Below are 19,068 nucleotides of genomic sequence, written 5' to 3'. Positions count from 1 at the left end.
TATCTCCTATGAAAACAGATCAATATATTTATTCTTATATTCATTTATACCTACATTGGCATGCCAACAGTGAAAATTCATTGCTGATGTGACAGCAGTAGCATTTCCTCTACTTAACACGTTGGCTAAGGAGATTTTACTTATAATTTCTTATCGAGCAAGTTAAGCAAGGCAGCACACAAATCTTTGTTGGTGGTAATAATGAAAATTGCATGTGAAATTTCTGCGTTCCATCCGTTTGCTGCTCAAATAAAATTGCTATATTTCCAGACTGGGAATGTTCTTGAATATTTTACTAAATTAGATAAAAGGTAAAATTAGATAAAACCTGAATCAGATAAATGTAAAATCTTGACCATCAAAGGTACCAAAATAAGAGAAACTAACCAAAAATCTCACTAAGCAGGCCAATCTAACCCATTAACAAATGAGTGGAGAAGATATGTTGACCTATCGATAAGTTCTTGGTCAGCTGGTAATTAGGCCGGCTGCCCAAGGTTTAAGTTGTGCCACACAAGCAATGGGCTATAGCTAAAAAATCAGAGATTGGCGCTACTTCGCGACTATTTCTCAGTATCTTCCATGAACATTGGCAGTTGCGTCTGGAATTGGATACACTAAGCTAACTTTCCAAGTTATGCAATTTGTTTGAATAAATGTCAGAAGAATAATTTTGCCTCGGTGTAGTATCGCCACGGATTGACGAGTTCAGTGCAAGAGACGCGTACATATTTGACCATCCAGATGCCAAACTAGTCCTATATATTGAACTCGAAGTAATCAGGAATAACAATACCTTCTTTAATTTATTTATTTTTTTCATTTTCAAGACGAATCCATTGAAATTGGCGATGGCTGAAATTGCAGTATCCTTTCTTCTTGAAAACCTCACATTATTTCTGCAGAATGAGGTGGAGCTTTCGCAAGGGATTCCTGAAGATGTGGAGTACATCAAGGACGAGTTGCAGAGCATGAAGGCAGTCCTGAGAGTTGCAGACTCGATGGGGGAGAGCAACGAGGAACTCAGGGTCTGGGTTCAGCAAGTAAGAGAGATCGCCTACGACATTGAAGACATCCTGGATGAATACAAGCTTGACCTTGTCAATGACCGTAGGCATGGGATTGATGCTTTTCTATACAATGTTTGCTGCTTTACAAAAAAATTGAAAGCTCAGCACCGGATTGCTCCTAAATTACGAGGCATCAGATCCAGAATCGACACCATATCTGCCAGGCGTCCAAATTATGACGGTAAGGGTACAATCGAGCTAGGCCCAAGCTCCACTACCACAGATAATCCATGGCTGGACGGAAGAGGGGATGCCCTCCTTCTAGACAGCGTTGACTTGGTAGGTATTGACGGGTCTAAAGTGCAACTGATCAACTGGTTGGTTGAGAGAAACTCCGGGCGCAAGGTGATTTCGGTGGTTGGAATGGGAGGATCAGGTAAAACTACCTTGGTGAAGCAAGTCTATGATAATGCAAATGTGAAGAAACATTTTGATGTACATGTTTGGGTTACTATTTCCCGTCCTTTCAAGATAGAGGAGCTCCTAAGAAATATGGTACGGCAACTCTTCGATGCAATCAGGAAGCCAGTTCCTAAACGTGTGAATGACATGAATTCGGTTCATGATCTGAAAAGGGTAGTCAAGGACTTCCTGCAGAGAAGGAGGTACTTGATTGTTTTAGATGATGTGTGGCACATGAATGAATGGGACGTGGTCAATTACGCATTGGCTAACAATGATCGTGGCAGTCGTGTGTTGCTCACAACACGTAATTCTGGAGTAGCATCTACCTCCTGCATAGAATCTGAAGATAAGGTCTTCAATTTAGAGCCCTTACCTCCGGATGAGTCCTGGATTCTTTTCTGTAAGAAATGTTTCCGGCAGGAACCCTGTCCTCCTGAATTGGAGAAACATTCTAGACGTATTTTGGAGAAGTGCGAGGGACTTCCACTTGCAATTGTAGCAATCGGTGGTGTTTTGGCTACAAAAAGACGTACCATTGCTGAATGGGAGACTGTTTACCTCAGCCTTGGTGCTGAAATTGAGGACAACAGTAGACTCATGAATTTCAAAGAAGTCCTTCTGCTGAGTTTCAATGATTTGCCGTACCACTTGAAATCTTGTTTCTTGTATTTAAGCATCTTCCCTGAGAACCATCTGATTGAGAGTATGAGACTGATAAGATTGTGGATTGCAGAGGGGTTTGTTGAAGTCAAAGAAGGAAAGACACAAGAAGAAGTTGCAGAGGACTACCTTAATGAGCTCCTGAATAGAAGCATGATTCAAATCGCAGGGACAACGAATGACGGAAGGGTGAAAACATGCCGCATTCACGACCTTCTGCGAGAAATCATCATTTCAAATGCTAGGGATCAGAACTTTGTCGCAGTATCTAAAGAGCATAATGCAACATGGCCTGACAAGGTTCGCCGTCTGGCAATACATAACGCATTCCCTAATGCCCAGGAAAACAGGAACGTTTCTCATCTACGCTCCTTGCTTATGTTCGGGATGGGCGATCCACTGTCCTGTTCACCAACAAAAACATTGTTTCCTGACGGTTGTAGGCTGCTTAAAGTGTTAGATTTGCGAGCTGCGCCTTTACAGACATTCCCGCAGGAAGTTATCAACTTGAAGCTTTTAAGTTATCTTAGCTTGAGGGATACAAACATCAAGACAATTCCAAGCTCTATAGTGAAGCTTCAAGCCTTGGAGACATTGGATCTGAAACATTCCCAAGTTTCTAATTTGCCGGTTGAAATCCTACAGCTCCGAAGACTTCGTCACCTCCTGGTATATCGTTATGAATTTACCGCATACTCACGCTTTCACTCCAAATACGGTTTTCAGGCTCTGTCAGGAATAGGGGCTCTACAATCCCTTCAAAAACTCTCTTTTATGGAGGTAAACCATGATGATGCCCTTATCATAGAGCTTGGAAAATTGGTGCAACTTCGCAGACTAGGCATTACAAACTTGAGAAAAGAAGATGGAAAGCTTTTGTGCTCATCCATCCAAAAGCTGACGAAACTTCGTGCATTGTCTATCGTTTCATCGGTGAAGGAAGAGTTCGTTGACCTGCAACATCTTTCTTCTCCTCCTCAATTGCTTCAACGACTATACTTGTACGGGCGATTAGAAAAGATACCAGACTGGATACCTTCTCTTCATAGCCTGGTGGTATTATATCTGAAATGGAGCAGGCTGCCAGATGATGCGCTTGAATCTCTTCAAAACTTGCCCAATCTTATTCATCTTGAACTGCTGCAAGCAACCCAGGGAGACACTTTGCGTTTCAAGGCTGGCGGTTTTACAAAGCTTAAAATTCTAGGTATAGATAAATTTGAAGGACTCAAATGCATAGAAATGGAAAAAGGAGCAATGCCATGTCTTGAAAATCTGAGTATCCAACGTTGCAAATTGCTGGAGAGGGTGCCATTGGGGATTGAATATCTGGCCAAGTTAAAAGTGCTTGAATTTTTCGATATGCCTGAAGAATTGATTATGACGCTTCTTCCTGATGCACAACGTGGAGATTATAGCAAAGTCGCAAACATTCCAGAAGTTCATTACACCTACTGGAGAAATGGAGAATGGGAGGTCTACTTCATAGAGAGTTCAGGTGAGAGAGAGCACAACACAGTCATCAGCAGCGACACGCTTCAAACTCGTTTTAAATAATTGTGAATAGCCAGTTTGTAATATTGTTCTGGATTTGCCAATAGACAGCCACAAAGGCCCTGCCCTATTTTGCAACCTGTAAAATCAAACCATCAATTTCGACAACAAATTTATCCAGAATTTTTCTCATTCTATGAGTTTGAAGAAAAGAACTGGGCCTCTTTTACGTAGAGAAACACTTATAATGGTTCTTGCACATGAAACTGAATATGCAAAGCCCTAACTACACTTATAAGTTAAAAATCAGCTAATTGTGCTTCAAAATTGCTTCGGCCTTAACTATATCAAGATATTGTCAAAATTTTCCGATGAGATGAAGCAGTATAGAGCTCTCACACCTCGCCCAATCCCTAGACGCACCCTCCACCAAAGCCTCAGCTTCTTTCTCTGAGAAAAAGCCACAATTTACAGATTATTTTTTACTGCACCAGACAGTTATTCTCCTAGATAAGTCGAAACCCTTCTCTTGAATATTTGTCCCAAGTCGACAATTTCAGATTCTCTCATCTGCTTAGTTATGCTGTCAGAATGCCTTCGTTTCGGTTCTTTTCTGGACAACCTGTTTGCAACATCAATGGTTAAACTGACCATATCCCTGCTGTTGGTTAATAATCTCAAGACAGTCGCAGAGTGTACTGGGTTGGACACAAGTCTATTAAGTAATATCAGCACTTCCCGTATCAATAACGTCCTGCACAGAAAAAGGACCTATAAGTTGAGCAGACATTGTTTAAAATAAAGAAAACATAAAAGTAAAACACCAAGATTGCCAGCATTGATGGCAAAGCGTTAATGAGGGTGACTCAAAATTTTGGAAAAAATTTTCACGCTTTAAGGAAAACAAAGGGCTTAACTTGTAACAAATATTGCAACTAATTAAAAATACGTTATCATAAAACCATAGCAACCTTACTGGAGTAAATGCAACAGAGGCATCATTCTAGTTTGGGAAATGTAAACAGAGCATTGAATGCGGGCAAATCCATGCTAACCCAAGCATCAGAAAACAATAAAAATAACATTAGGCACACACATCGAGAGCCATAACTTACCTTGCTCTAAAGGTTTCACCAGACTCAGGATAGACTGATGCTTCTAAGTCTATCTCAGATACCAATAGTTGCAGAATCAGTGTTAGAAAATTTGCCTCTCCAGATAGCTTGTAATTCACTAGTATTTCAAACCCAAATTTTCCAGATGAGGCTATGAAAGCCAGTAAAGTGATTGCATTTTTGCGAAGTTCCAAAGCCTGCAAAGTTATTTGCTTTAGATGAAGACAAGATCATATTTAACAAGTATTAGCTAATAAACATATTTTACATAAAATAATGGGTCAATAGTCTTGGATTAAACAAAATCAAGCTCGGAAATTTGCTACATTTTGTGGACACATAGATGGTAAGACCTGAAATTTGGACACAAGGATATGGATGTATGTGAGTATGAGCATGCCTATAATCTTATAAACTTAACCAGAGTCTTTTTCTAATATGATCAATTGTCCATTTGCTTATAGGAAAACCTTGGATAATCTTAACTGTACTTAACTTTTCAACTTTTTGCAGTAACAATAATGCATTAACTAATGGAATAAAGCAAGAATGAAGTCCACCTACTTGTAAACTATTCCCAGAGCAAGCTATACAGTCAGCCAACCCCTGGAGAATCAGAGTAAATTCTTGAAAAGCAGCAGTGTTTTCCTTGTCAGTGTCAGCACCTGCTGCCACTGTGCAACCACAGCAGAATGTGACCACCAACTTAGGACCTTCATCCAACAAAGAACCATTAACCATTGGGAACAGGCACAGAGCTGAGCAGTACCAAGCAAAAAAGTAGAATATAGGGGGAAGGGGAGAGGAGAAAAGTAAAAGAGATTCCAATATGTTACTATGCAGAGCTCAATAGCCATATTGTAGCAAGTTATGTCAATTGATATCATTCCTTTTTCATGAAACTATAGTGTGATACCTGTCATACTACTGTTATAAGTTCATATTTTCCAGTGCTATGAAAGAAAGAGAAAGCAGGAGGCAGAGGGAACAAGTGTTCACTTACAATTTAAAAGCAGGTGGAGAGTGTGCACAGCCTCCTTTTGTGCAAGCAATCCAGCTTCCTTTCTAAGCAGTTGTGAAATACTTCCAAACACTTGAATAAGGCCAAACCTAGCTCATAAAAAATAGCATTTAGAAAATAAAAGAAAGTAGCATATCATGCTAGAAATCTGCAACAAGGAGCACCATACATGCTTACTTTTCTCTGTCGGTGTAAGCATCAGTTCTCATCAGAATCACATTCATAATTGAGACTGCTTTCAATCTTACACACTCTTCACTACTCTTCATCACAATGTGATGCATCGATTCAAAGAGATAAATCCAGTTTATACATGAAAAAAGCAACGAAGAGCCCGTACTGCAATGTCCTTTCTTGCACAGAGTTTCTGCTTCAGAAGGTCTTACTCCAGTTGGCATGCAACTTCCATAAGTCCCATCCATGCCAACACAATCCCGTCCTCTAGTTTCACATCCAAATATATCATCAATGCTGCTCCCAGAGTGAAGACACTCAGCCAAGAAATTGTCCCTGATTAGAGTGCACTGGAAAGATCAAATCAAAGTTCATAAGCACGCAATATAAATCAATGTTTAAGACATCTACCTTTACTAAAGCATAGAGCATCTCCAGCATAATGAAAAGCAAACAATAGATAAATGGAAAAGTAAAGTACAAAGCAATGTCTGATAGAGCATACTGGCAGAAGCTATTAGAGGGAAGGAGTAGGAAAAAAAAAATTGAGCACCCAAAATTGTTGTTTCTATTAATACAGAGAAAGCAAATAGGATTGAAAAGCTAACAACTGCATGTATCCCACTGTGATTGACTTTCAGAATGAAACATATTCAAATAGATGATGGTACAATATCAAGGTTCAACAAGAGCGCACAGCCAACCTTCAAGTTAAAAGAAAATAAAAGGAAACAACATAGAAGGGCGAGCTATACCTTCCTTTGGATTTCCTTTCAAAAGTAAGAAGGTGCTTCAACAAGACATATAGTATACAGAGCGAACTATAAACAATAACTACCTGTATCAGAAAGAATGATCCTCAGGAATTGCCAAAAATAAAAAATAAAAACTGCACAATTCAAACAACAATGATGACACACACACACACACATAGAATAGTAACAAATATCTGAGATGCTTTTACAAGACATGATAAAGTGGTTTTCCTTCACTTTTTAGGTTTTGGTGGGGGCAGGGTGGTTTGAGGGATAAGATAGCATCCTTTTAAGTAGCTAGCTATTGCTGTATAATGTTATTTATGTTAGAGAATTCTAGCAGCAATTTCCAAAATGTGAAATGTTGTGATACAGGGCCATCCAACCAATCCTACCTACTGTTTCAGACCTCCCTATGAAAACAAATCAATTTAATAAGGTCAAAGACAATAATCACTCTCAAGAAACGCGGTTCTCATGTCATTTGAGCAGCTAAGCACATAAAAGCACTTCCCAGGCAAAGAGAGGCACTGATTTATAAAAACACCAAGTAAATATATTAGAAATGGGAAACATTGTTTATTCCTAATAAGCTCTGACAAATGGCCATTGTTTAATACAGTGGCTCTGGTCTATAACCAGATAACTGCAGCCCAGAAAAGCCACATAACTGTCAAATAAAATGGGTAATTAATTATTGAAATTACTAGAATATTTTTTTCTGTTCCAACTTTTTAAAGTGAATATTTCATGCTAATTTAGTACAAAAACTATCCACAATTTATTTATATCTTAGGTGAAAAAAATTTACAGCACATTGCTTCAACAATTGAAAAAAAGATTCCTGAAGCCATATATGCTCACATCAAAGTTCAAATAAGAAATTTTCAACTTACATTTTCAACACTACAGAGATCAAATAACGATTCAAATAGAGCCTCCAACTGCGACATTCCATTACCAATCTGCAATAGAGAAATAAATCAAACAGTAAAGAAACAATTAACTTTTAAAATACCAATTAGCTCAAAATATAGGTCAATATATCAAATATGGTCATGACCCCATGGCTAATCTTCTAGATGTCTACAATGTGAAGCAAAGAGCTGTAAACTCTAGAGAAGTTAACTATCCAATTGCAGCAGTAGGTTTTCTTTCAGAGGTTAAATAATTCGTTCTTTCATAAGATTGGAAATTGAGGATGAGCCTTGGCACAAAAATAAGGTTGTTGTGACCTGGAACTGGAGGCCACATGGTTTCGAGTTGCAAAAACAGCTCATCTTCAAGTCAAGTGTAAGGCTGCTTATATTTGATCATCCCCAATTTGCAGACCTTGTAATGCAAAAGCCTCATGCACTAGGCTGCCCCTTTTTCATGGTTTAGCCTTCTTTTCGGTTACGGGGATAGTAGAGGGGGTTTGGTGGGGTGGGCAGGGATAGTTAGCAGTTCACTTATGATGATAAACTCTCATAAGATATCTGATTTTTAATTGCTGATGTCTCATACTTTTGTGCTCAAGATGATAGAACACAGTACCAAGCCATATCGTGCTTAAACAAGTATAAGAAACAATAAGATATGCAGGACCTTTGTCAGAGCAGAGTAGAAACGAGATACTTTAGCAGCTTCAGAACTATGAAAAGGCTGCATAGAATGCTGCAAAGCCATATCGACAGAGCTCTTAACTGCCAGTGGTTCCATGGTTTTGGAAGGTGAGCTTATACTAATGAAGCCAAACAGGACGTTAATATCTTTCGAACAGACTGCAAACAACTTGGATATCAGATTTCTACCAAACTGTTGGTCACTTGGCAAGCCCCAGATGTCCTGCAACTTCTTAGAAAGATCAAGACAAGTATTTAGATCTGCCTGAACTCCGATTGCCTTACAGCTTGACTTGGCTACCAAAGACAAGGAACGAAGGCATCACAAAAACTGTTAAGAACTGAATTAGCAAAGCAGATGATAAAAATTCCGTATATGGTCTCCAACTCACGTCTCACCTGTATGCAGGCCAATCTGATCATCAAAAGCTTTTGCATTTGGAAGTTCTTGTCTAACCCCATGGTGCTCTGCAACCGGGATTCCATGTTCTCTGTCATTGTGGCAGGTGTCATTCAAAATCTCCAACATATATGATGGGATGTAAAATGTAAGATAATATACAGATCTCATCACCTTATTTCAACTTAAGTTCCACAAAATGTTACTCAAGTTGACAACGGCAAGCCTTAACTAAATGTGTTCTAAAAAAAAGTGTGCAGAGCACATCATCACATTTAACTACTTACATGGTCAGTGTGTGTGTGTGTTTGAGTGAGAGAGAGCAATTGTACTCACAAGTTTGCAATCCTCGAGCCATGAAAATTAGCAACTTTCACCTCATTCCTTGAATCAGCAAATGTAAGCTGATCCTCCTTGTTTCTTTCCTTCTTCAGTTTGAAGCACTCATGTTCCTAAATGGATAAAAAAGAAACACTTAAAGTGTGCAAATTATTCACCTAAATGGCCTCCCTAAGACCCAAACAACTAAAGACTTTACTAGAAAATTTTTCCACCAATATTTTAGTTCATTATTCTTGTAACAATTGCTTCCAGATTTATGGCATTTGGCATACACACAAATTCCTATCATATTCACTCGAAAAATTAGAACTTTAATGAAATATACATACCAAGTTGGCAAGCTGCTTTGAAACGCGTCCCAGCTCCTTCTGTAATAATCAAAAACATTTCAATCAGACTTTTCTCCTATATTGGTAATATTTCCAAGACCCTTTTCTATCTTTCTTCCAAATACCTTAGTCAAATCAGTATAAGCATCAATTTCCACCGAAAATTTCAAGAATCTTTAAATAAATGACTGACTTTTCATTTTTTCGTAAAAGAAAAAAACTGAACAAGAAATCAGGTCTCAGAGTATGAGTGTGAAACCCTAACCTTTAAGCGCTCAATTTCGAGATCCTTAGCGTTATCAGAACCGCGAACGCACCGCACCGGAGTCGAAGGAGTAGCTGATTTAGCAACAACGCCATTCGAAGTGAATGCGCCACCGACATCGGCGGTTCTCTGGGAGAGCTCTCTGGGAGGCGAGTAACTGAGGGAGTCAATGCGGGATGGCGGCGGAAAATGTAGGGGTTTGTCTGATGGCGGTGGCAGAGGCCGTAAATAAGAGGAAGAAGGAGGGTTGTTCTGGGTAACAGAAGAGGAAGAGAGAGCGAGTTCTTCAACTTGGATAAGTTCCTCCAGGAAACTGGCGTCCCATTCTTCCAAATTTTCTTCGCTCATTATTTTTTTTTCTTCTTTTCTTCGTTTCTTTCTCTGTGTTTGGGTGAGTGAAAGCGTTGTGTCGCTGGAGCTTTTGAGTTTTCAGAGTTGGCTCGACTGCTGATGAGCAGGGTGATCCAAACTAGTATTTATTTTATGAGTTTTTTTCCATATCAGGATTAGAGGTGTCAATATGGGCCGGCCTGGCCCAGCCCGGCCCAAGCCTTTATAAGTTGAGAAAATGTGAGTTGGCCCGGGTCAACTCATTTTTACATGAGCTATCAAACTCTAATCCAGTTCACCCTTATTAGCCCGTGAACCGGATTAAGTCAATTTATTTTTTTAAAAAAAATTATTTTTATAATTCGATTTAACAAATTTTTTATTAATAAAATTATTTTATAATTTAATTTATAAATTGAATAATAAAAATATATTATAAAAAATAAATTACATCAAATATAAATAAACAAATATATTATATAAATAAAATTTAAATCTTTAATACAAACTACCATTCTATAAACATAAGTATATAACTAAATAATAGAAACTTCAAGACTCATTTATATCCTCCTTAATCCTCATCCTCAAGAGAAACATTTAAATCTTGTTTAAATTGTAATATTGTCTCAAAGTCTTAATCATTATCAATTTATCATATAATATTCATTGTCATAAAAAAAAGATAATAAATTTTAATCTAAACTAAAATTATTAATTTGATAAGTAAACGTTAAAAATATTAAAATATATAAAATAAGCAACACCATTGATAACTAAATTATTAATTTTTATAATTAAATATATAAAATTATTAAATTAATTAAAATTATTAAATTTTTTTTTTGACCCACAAGTTGCTTTGCCTTAATCCACCCCAACCCACTAATCAGATGGGCTTATCCATTTAAGTCCGATTCTAATATGAACCTAAATTTTCAAGCTTAACTCACTCCATATTTAATAAAAATGGGCTAACCAATGGGTTAAGCCCATTTTAGTAGGTTTAATTAGGATAAATTGAAATTTATTTCTAAACGAGGGGTTTGTTTTCTTAAACCGTATGTTTGGTCAAAGAAATAGAATAATCATTTTCAGTATTTTTTGTCAAATAATAGCATCGATCAATTTATTTTTAAGAATTGGATTGATCATTAATTTCTCAAAATAATTATTTTTGAAAAAAAATCAAAATAGTTATTATTAAACTCCTTTGGATAATAGTTAATTTTCAAGGGAAGTGGAAATAGGTCAAAAAAATTTTTGAATAAAAAATCTTTGTTTATTTTGTATATTGCTTAATTAGCTATAATTGTCAATACAAATTAGTTTTAGTACTCTAATTTTATAATAATAATAATTAATTATAATCACCCAAGTTTATTCTTGTCCCTTTGCGGTTTAGATTGCATTTTGTAAAGAATTAAAAAAATATATTATTTGATTAATCAAAATCTAAATGATATAATATGTGACTAGTGGTCTAAATTGTTTAATTGATACGACAACATATAGTATATAGGTTTATATTTAATATAATGCTAGTATATAATATTTATATATTATCACTTAATTATATAATATCACCTCATAAATTTGTAAAGATAAAGATTTTTTATTTTTAAATTTATTTAGAGATGATAATATTTAGTTCACTGATAATATATAAAATCTATATACTAACTTTACATAAACTATAAATCCTTGTATTATATTAATATAAGGTTTTCATTTCTTTAATTTATTTCTCTAGATAATTAAAAAGCGAATCTATTTCACTATATATATTTTTTAATTTTGCTTTTTGCATTCACTTTCGATTTTCCCTATGTATATATTTAGGTAAAATCCAAAAAGTCTTTTCAAAATACTTCAAAATGACACTTTGATTCATCTTATTTTAAAATGATTTTTTTGTTCTCTGACTGTTAACACTATTATTAAACGATTAAAAAAATTATACCCAATATTACGTAAACATTTTAAGCACAAATGCCCCTTAAAAAAATGTTCAGGTTTCCTTTCAAAACTTAATATAATTTACTTTAATATTTAATAAAATCCAACATTTAACAAAGAAGAAAAAACTTAAAACTTAATAAAATTCTAGAATAAGATTTGTGAATGTAGTACTTTGTCTCACTTCAATACTTAATAAAATTCAATATTTGAGAAAGAAGAAAAAAAATTTAAAACTTTTGATGTATAGTAATCAAGTCAAAATCTTTTCATGTTACCCTAAACCTTACTCTCAAAGAAAAAATTTTGGAAAAAATTTTTTAACAAAATTAATAATCATGAGTAAGAAATTAATCTCTTAACCCGATATCATCAAATTTAAAATATTCATAGTGGAAAAAAAATCTATTTTTAACACATTCTTTTCAATGAAAAAAGAAATTCTCAAACTGTTGAAGAAATAAAAAGTTTGATAATAACAAACTTTACCTCAAAAAAAAAGTTTATAATTTTCAAGGTAGATACATCTTTAAATTTCCAAGCCTTTAAATAAAAATTTTTTAAATTTTTTATTAAAGTTTTTAAGGAAGGATGAGCATATTTTTTAAAAAGAAAATAAACTTAAATTAAAAAATAATAATATAAGGAGATTTATATCTTAAAATATTTATATAATGTTAAGTTAATTTTTTTTTAAATGTTGACTAACGATATTAATAATTAAAGATTAAAAACATCATTTTGAAAGAAAAAAGATCAAAATATCCTTTTGAAGTGTTTTGGGTATTTTTAAAGTTTTACCCCGTATATGTATCCTATCAACTTCTAAACTGCTCACACCTAAGCATGTAGGTAACTTTATTCTTTCCCGTCTTTACTTTCTATATGGTTATTATTCTTTCCTTCCTTCGAAAACTCAAGTATCAACAACTTTCTTTTTCTGCTTTGTTATAATCTCATTTTGCACTTGAGTTTGGATTAATATTTGCATGAGATGCGTTGATGGGATTCTTGGCAATGATCTCTGCTCTCCATTGAAAAGTGGTTGCCGTATCTTTTGTTGAGGTAAATTTTTATCTTTCACATAACGCATATCTCTGCACCAACACAATTAATCTGTACATAGTTTCTTCTTAAAATTCTAACTTTCTTAGAATAATCGGATTTCTGAGCAGCAATCTTTCCGGTGGTCAACACTGACAGAGGTTCAAACTTCTAAAAGATGATGTCAAGCGTTCGCCATGGAAGTAACCCTCCTAAGAAAAAGGCTTTGTACGACCAGTTTCTAGATGAATTGCCCGCAGATGATGAGACACCGTCCAAGTGGAGAATCCCGGGCCTCGGCCATAGCAGGAGCCCTTCTACAGGCTCTACGGACGATTCTAATAAAGGTGAGGAAGGGGTGTCTGAAGGAGAGTCCATTGCAAGTCCTCGCCCCATGCCAGATACGAAAGAATTTTTAGAGAAGATTTATGAGCCAGTGGGTCGATCTAAGGTTCATGGATTCGACTACGACATAATGTCATTGAAAATGTTGCTTCTCGACGAAAGAAGCCAATACTCGTTCAAGCTAGTCGGGGTTGTCGGGATGCTTGGTGTTGGAAAAACAACACTATGCCGCTTAATTTTAGATGAAGAAGAAGTGAAGCAGCGGTTTGTTCCAAGGTTTTGGATAACCATGCCGAGTGATGAGGAGCCCAATTCAATGGAAAAAGTTGTTGAAAGGATGTTGGAACGTCTCGGAGTCGAAGAAGAAATCATCACGTCTATTTCCAAAAATCATGAACTTCCTGGGTTGCTCTACGCTCTTCACCTGCATCTGAAAGGTAAGAGGTATCTGATTTTGCTTGATGGCGTACGAGCGAAGGACGATTACTATGAACATCTAATATCTTGCCTAAGAGATGGACATGGATTCCCGAAGGCGTATGGGGGAGCAGTTATGGTGACAAGTAGGGATGAGGAAGCAGTTAAAACGATGGTCGGGGAGCAAAACTTGCATCGCCTTCTTCCCCTTTCAAACCCAGACAGCTGCTGGCCAATATACCAGAACTTGGATTCGGTTGCCCAGGTTTCTGGATCAGAGGCTTCAAAAGAAGTAAAAGAGGAATTGCTGAAGAAGTGTGGAGGTCTTCCTCTAGCGGCGCGAATTCTGCGCGAATTGAAGGATCTAGAAAAGAAACAAAAAGATGGTTCAATTCAAGCACCTGCAGCATCAAAAGAGGGTCCAACTCAAGCATCCACGGCTTCAAATGAGGTTTCAAGTCAAGCATCTACAGCTTCAGAAGAGGGCCGAATCCAAGCATCTGCAGCTTCAAAAGAGGGTCCAACTCAAGCACCTGCAGCTTCAAAAGAGGGTTCAAATGAAGCATCTGCAGCTTCAAAAGAGGGTCCAATTCAAGCATCTGCAGCTTCAAATGAGGGTCCAATTCAAGCATCTGCAGCTTCAAAAGAGGGTTCAAATGAAGCATCAGCAGCTTCGAAAGAGGGTCCAATTCAAGCATCTGCAGCTTCAAAAGAGGTTTCAAGTCAAGCATCTGCAGCTTCAAAAGAGGTTTCAAGTCAAGCATCTATAGCTTCAAAAGAGGATTCAATTCAAGCATCTGCAGCCTCAAAAGAGGGTTCAAGTGAAGGATCAGCAGCTTCAAAAGAGGATCCAAATCAAGCATCTGCAGCTTCAAAAGAGGTTTCAAGTCAAGCATCTATAGCTTCAAAAGAGGATTCAATTCAAGCATCTGCAGCTTCAAAAGAGGGTTCAAGTGAAGGATCAGCAGCTTCAAAAGAGGATCCAAATCAAGCATCTGCAGCTTCAAAAGAGGTTTCCAGTCAAGCATCTGCAGCTTCAAAAGAGGATTTAAATCAAGCATCTGCAGCTTCAAAAGAGGTTTCAAGTCAAGCATCTGCAGCTTCCAAAGAGGATTCAAATCAAGCATCTAGAGCTTCAAACGAATCAGACTTGAAACCTGCAACGACCGATTAATCAAAACCAAAAATAATTAACCGAAGTGGTAACACCTGCGCCAGATCAGGCGTAACATTTCTATTCGGTTTTAATATGATTGGCTGGCTCTCTTTCTCCGATTCGGTAATTACATGAAGTAAGCACTGTTTTCAGAATTTATTTTTGCATGTGTTTATTAATTTGTGTTTGTGGTACTCCAATAATATTGTCTGATCATGATGTAACAGGGACTTCACCCCATCTATATTTTTAGAACTTTTCGGTTGTCATGAATTTTTCGTGTTGACAATAAAAGAGAGTGTTGTGATTTGAATTTTGCTGAATTACATGCGATTTAGAGAAGTTTTTATTTTCTTCGCCACATCAAAATGACACATTGTCTAATGATTGAAATATGATTAATCAAGTTTCGAATTTTCGTTTTATTTTGTGGAGGTTGAAGATATTCATATTAAATATTAAAACTTTAACCGGGAAAATAAAAAATTCATAACAATACCGGATTGTTAATGAGTTGATAGATATCTTGTTAAATTAAGTATCCAATGAATGTAAGATTCAATATTAGTATTAAGTTAAACTGATGAGTTTAATTGTTGGAAAGGGTTTTTTTTATATTGACTTTATGTATTCGTTGTTTTCGTCAATATATTAACAAATCTTTGCTCATATAAAAAAACAAAAACAAAAGAGAGTGTTGCACCACTTGATTCAAATGATTATGTATGTACACAGTTACGAGAGGCATGGAGTTACACACATCTTTTTATTATCATATCACATTTTTATTCAAATAAAAAAATGATAAAATTTAAGATATCATTTAACAATCAGATAAAATTATTTTAAAAATTCGGAACCTTACTTTCAAATGTAAAGAAAAAAAATATTTTTACACGTATAAAGGAAAATAAGGAGAGAGGTATAGTCTTCTGGAGGTTGACCAGTACTGGGGGGTTTTCGGTGAAGACTGCTTACAATCTTCCATCAGTGCAATCTCTTCCCAAGTCAAACTATTGGAAGCAGATATGGCAAGCCACAACTTGTAGAAAGGTTTGTTTATTCATCTGGAAAATTATGCATGAAGCCTTGCCTACGTCTGAGTGGCTTTTGAATCGGAACTTGAGACCTAATATCTCATGTACCAGATGTGATGCTAGTTTAGAAGCTATATTACATGCTCTCGGAGATTGTCGTATCTCAAGAGAGCTGTGGCTACAAATCAAACCGGCTTGGATTGGAGAGGACTTTTTAAATTTATGTCTTAAAGAATGGGTATTGGTCAACATGTCCAACTATACAATGGTTGATAATATTCCTTTGGGCGTTCTATTTGTCTATACTTTACGGTTCATCTGGTATTGGCGTAATTTAACCATCTTTAATGCTTCTTTCTCTTGGCCTTACAACGACTGGCAGCCGATATCTTGGGACACCATGAGAAGAGCGCAAAGCAGAATGAAATCGGAAATCATGATATCTTGGGAGAAGCGTAATCATTCATTTGTTAAATTAAATGTGGATGGGAGTGCACAAGGGCAATCAGGACTAGCAGCTGCAGGAGGCTTGATCATGGATGAATATGGCCATTGGATAGTGGGTTTCACATATAAAATTGGTATCACCTTTTCATTAACAACTGAATTATGGGCAATGTACCATGGTCTGAAGTTGTGCTGAGATAGAGGTTATAGAAAAATTCAAGTAAAGTCTGACTCTTATTAGCTTTACAAAAAATCTCAAGCCAAAGTACTGTATTTGCTCCAATTGCTAATCTTCTAAGATTCATCAAAGAGCTACTTGGTCAAAATTGGATTTGTTCGCTTACTCATATTTATCATGAAGCTAATCAATGTGTTGATTGGATGGCTACGTATCATAATAATCTAGATTTAAGTTTGCATTTTGATGTTCCTCTTGAAAGTATCGCTACTTGTTTAGTTGCATACTGTCTTGGCATAGCTTGGCATATAATGCCGTAAGATGTTTTATTTTTATCTCTAATAAAAAAACTATTTTTTAAATTTATACTCTATTTAAATTACACAAATTACGTGAATATCACTGTTGGTAGGTTCTCGCTATTTTTGAGGTATCTTAATCTGAAACCAATTATTTGATAAAATACCCAAATCCTATAAATACTAGATTAAATTTTGGAATTACTGTCCAAACCCGTACTTGTACATTCTAGACATTATGTATTAAATATCTGTACCTGTTAATACTTGGTTAAAATAAATTTAAAATCAATTTTTATGTAAATTATTAATAAAAATTAAATTAATAAATTTAAATTAATTTATAAGAAAATAAATTAAAATTTTAAATTATATGTATAATAATTAATTAATATTGGTAAGTATTATACTAATTATAAGAAATATATAAATAAATATGTATACATATATATATATATATGTAACACTAAAACTTAACATTAAAAAACACTATTTATAATTGAGTTCACGTAGTGGGTATCTTAAAACCATTACTTGAACCTTATCCAATCTCGTGACAAGAAACTCGAACTTGATTATAAGGTACCCAATTTCATAATAATAGTAGTTTTATCATCCAAACTCGATTATAAAGTACCTTAATTTTCCTTAATTAGGTTGGGTAATGCAAGGTACCCAATTATAAGGTACCAATTGACATTCCTAAATTTAAAAGTGACAAACTAAACAATACTTTTAAGGGTAAAAGTGAAAAAATATACATGACGCTAATGCGAACCTTATATTGGAAAGGTAATAGTAATAATACAAAACTAACTTATTAGAATCATGAATCATTGTAATTTACCAAAAATTTAAAAGTTTTAGATAAATGTAATTTTTGAGATAATAAAGGGATTAAATTAATTAACGGAAAAAAGGTAGTATTACACAAGACTATAGATGAGTTCCTCTTGGGTGGAATTGCAAAGGAAGGAATCGTGTTTTTGCTAAAGTGATTTTCTTATATTTTACATTGTTTTAATTTTATTTAATAATCTTAACAAACAACTTTGCAAATTTTATCTGAACAGAGTACTTAACTAACTAATTCTTCACCTTTCATAATAATTATGGATTTAATAATATCATCATAATAATATTTCAAATATGAAAGAATTAAAAGAGAACAATGTGAAAAAGATAAGATGAAGAAAAGAATGAGTACTGAGAACAAGAAAAAGTGAAGATGAATAATGGGGAAAATTGACTAAAGAAACAAAACGAAAGGAAAAAAGAAATACAAAAGCAACCAAGTGAACGTTAAGAATTAAATAAAGAGGAAAAAGAAAAAGATAAAAGGATATAAAGATTAAAGAAAATTGAAAAGAAAAAGAGGGAGAAGGAAGGAGAGAAAGGAATATACTATAGAAAATATTGAGAAAGGAAAAGGCATAAATATAGGGTGAAGTTGAGTAAAGAAAAAAAAAAAGGAAAGAGGAACAAGAATTAAGAATAAAGAAAAGAAAAGAAAGTGAATAAATGAAGAAAAAATAGAAAGGGTAGATTGAAGAACAATTAATAAAAAGAAAAAAAAAGAATATAGAAATAAGAAAAAGAGAGAGGCATCCGAGTATTTAACTCATTAATTGATGTATAATCCTTTACTTAAAGAGTAAGGTTCAAATATATGTTTTTTTAATTATAAAAAAAAAGAAAAAGAAAGAGTGAGAGGTAAACAAAAAGAAAGTGACAAAAGAAGGAGGGAAGGTTAGAAAAAGGCACAAAAAGTATTTGTGAAGTTCAAGTAAATAAAAAGGAAAAAGAAAAAGAATGGAGAAGAAAAAAAAGTGAAGAAGTAAAAATTATCTAGGAATAGAAAATGTCAAAAAGGAATGAGTGAAGAAGAAAAAAGAGAATAAAGAAAAAAAAAGGATTTATAAAAAGAAAGTTGAAATAAGAATAGAGTGACGAAAGAATAAATATGAAAAATTAAAAAAAAAAGAAGAAAGAAGTGAATGTTAGAAAAGGAACAAAAAAAAGAGATAAGAGTGATGAAGACCAAAGTAAAAAAAAACAATAACATGAATCTCTGAAGATGAAGCAAATAAAAAGGGAAAAGGGAATAAAGAAAGAGGGTGGAGAAAAATAAAGTGAAGAATTAAAAATTATCTAGGGATAGAAAAAGAAAAATAGTATGAGGAAAAAAGGATTGAAAATTGAATAACGTTGAAATTAAAAAA

General features: G+C 34.9%; 3 protein-coding genes across 5 annotated transcripts; 2 read left to right on the top strand and 1 right to left on the bottom strand.

Annotated features, from left to right (window-relative positions):
• Positions 382-3,801, top strand: LOC18606849 (disease resistance protein RPM1). 2 transcript variants are annotated; one of them, XM_018117342.1, is made up of 2 exons: positions 382-776; positions 906-3,801. In XM_018117342.1, exon 2 carries the CDS (start codon positions 972-974, stop codon positions 3,690-3,692), a length of 2,721 nt encoding a protein of 906 aa, XP_017972831.1. In that variant the 5' UTR covers positions 382-776; positions 906-971; the 3' UTR covers positions 3,693-3,801. The 2 variants fall into 2 exon arrangements, with proteins under 2 accessions (XP_017972831.1, XP_007040754.2); XM_007040692.2 differs by lacking the exon at positions 382-776 and having other exon boundaries at positions 788-3,801.
• LOC18606848 lies at positions 3,660-10,078 on the bottom strand. 2 transcript variants are annotated; one of them, XM_018117343.1, is made up of 12 exons: positions 9,635-10,078; positions 9,370-9,408; positions 9,035-9,150; positions 8,698-8,789; positions 8,282-8,595; positions 7,591-7,659; positions 6,695-6,777; positions 5,943-6,275; positions 5,748-5,854; positions 5,309-5,457; positions 4,745-4,941; positions 3,660-4,383 (listed from the first exon to the last, which is right to left on the bottom strand). In XM_018117343.1, the coding sequence occupies exons 1-12, from the start codon at positions 9,980-9,982 to the stop codon at positions 4,128-4,130; spliced, it is 2,103 nt and encodes a 700-aa protein (XP_017972832.1). In that variant the 5' UTR covers positions 9,983-10,078; the 3' UTR covers positions 3,660-4,127. The 2 variants fall into 2 exon arrangements, with proteins under 2 accessions (XP_017972832.1, XP_017972833.1); XM_018117344.1 differs by lacking the exon at positions 6,695-6,777 and having other exon boundaries at positions 5,943-6,289.
• LOC18606847 (probable disease resistance protein At4g19060) lies at positions 12,834-15,208 on the top strand. The gene is made up of 2 exons (XM_018117345.1): positions 12,834-12,988; positions 13,099-15,208. Exon 2 carries the CDS (start codon positions 13,146-13,148, stop codon positions 14,901-14,903), a length of 1,758 nt encoding a protein of 585 aa, XP_017972834.1. The 5' UTR covers positions 12,834-12,988; positions 13,099-13,145; the 3' UTR covers positions 14,904-15,208.

The sequence above is a fragment of the Theobroma cacao genome, chromosome 3 (genome assembly GCF_000208745.1).
Source record: "Theobroma cacao cultivar B97-61/B2 chromosome 3, Criollo_cocoa_genome_V2, whole genome shotgun sequence".
In the NCBI taxonomy this organism is placed as follows: Eukaryota; Viridiplantae; Streptophyta; class Magnoliopsida; order Malvales; family Malvaceae; genus Theobroma; species Theobroma cacao.
Note: the sequence above shows the minus strand (reverse complement) of the source record. Positions and strands in the feature narration are given on the sequence as shown.

Excerpts from the sequence above, each read along its gene's own strand:
- LOC18606849 (XM_007040692.2), top strand. The coding sequence starts at position 852 with ATGGCTGAAATTGCAGTATCCTTTCTTCTTGAAAACCTCACATTATTT.
- LOC18606848 (XM_018117343.1), bottom strand. The coding sequence starts at position 9,982 with ATGAGCGAAGAAAATTTGGAAGAATGGGACGCCAGTTTCCTGGAGGAA. Across the intron at positions 9,409-9,634 it reads TCGAAATTGAGCGCTTAAAG|AAGGAGCTGGGACGCGTTTC; the intron begins GTTAGGGTTTCA and ends TGATTATTACAG. Across the intron at positions 6,276-6,694 it reads GAAAGGAAATCCAAAGGAAG|GGACAATTTCTTGGCTGAGT; the intron begins GTATAGCTCGCC and ends CACTCTAATCAG.
- LOC18606847 (XM_018117345.1), top strand. The coding sequence starts at position 13,146 with ATGATGTCAAGCGTTCGCCATGGAAGTAACCCTCCTAAGAAAAAGGCT.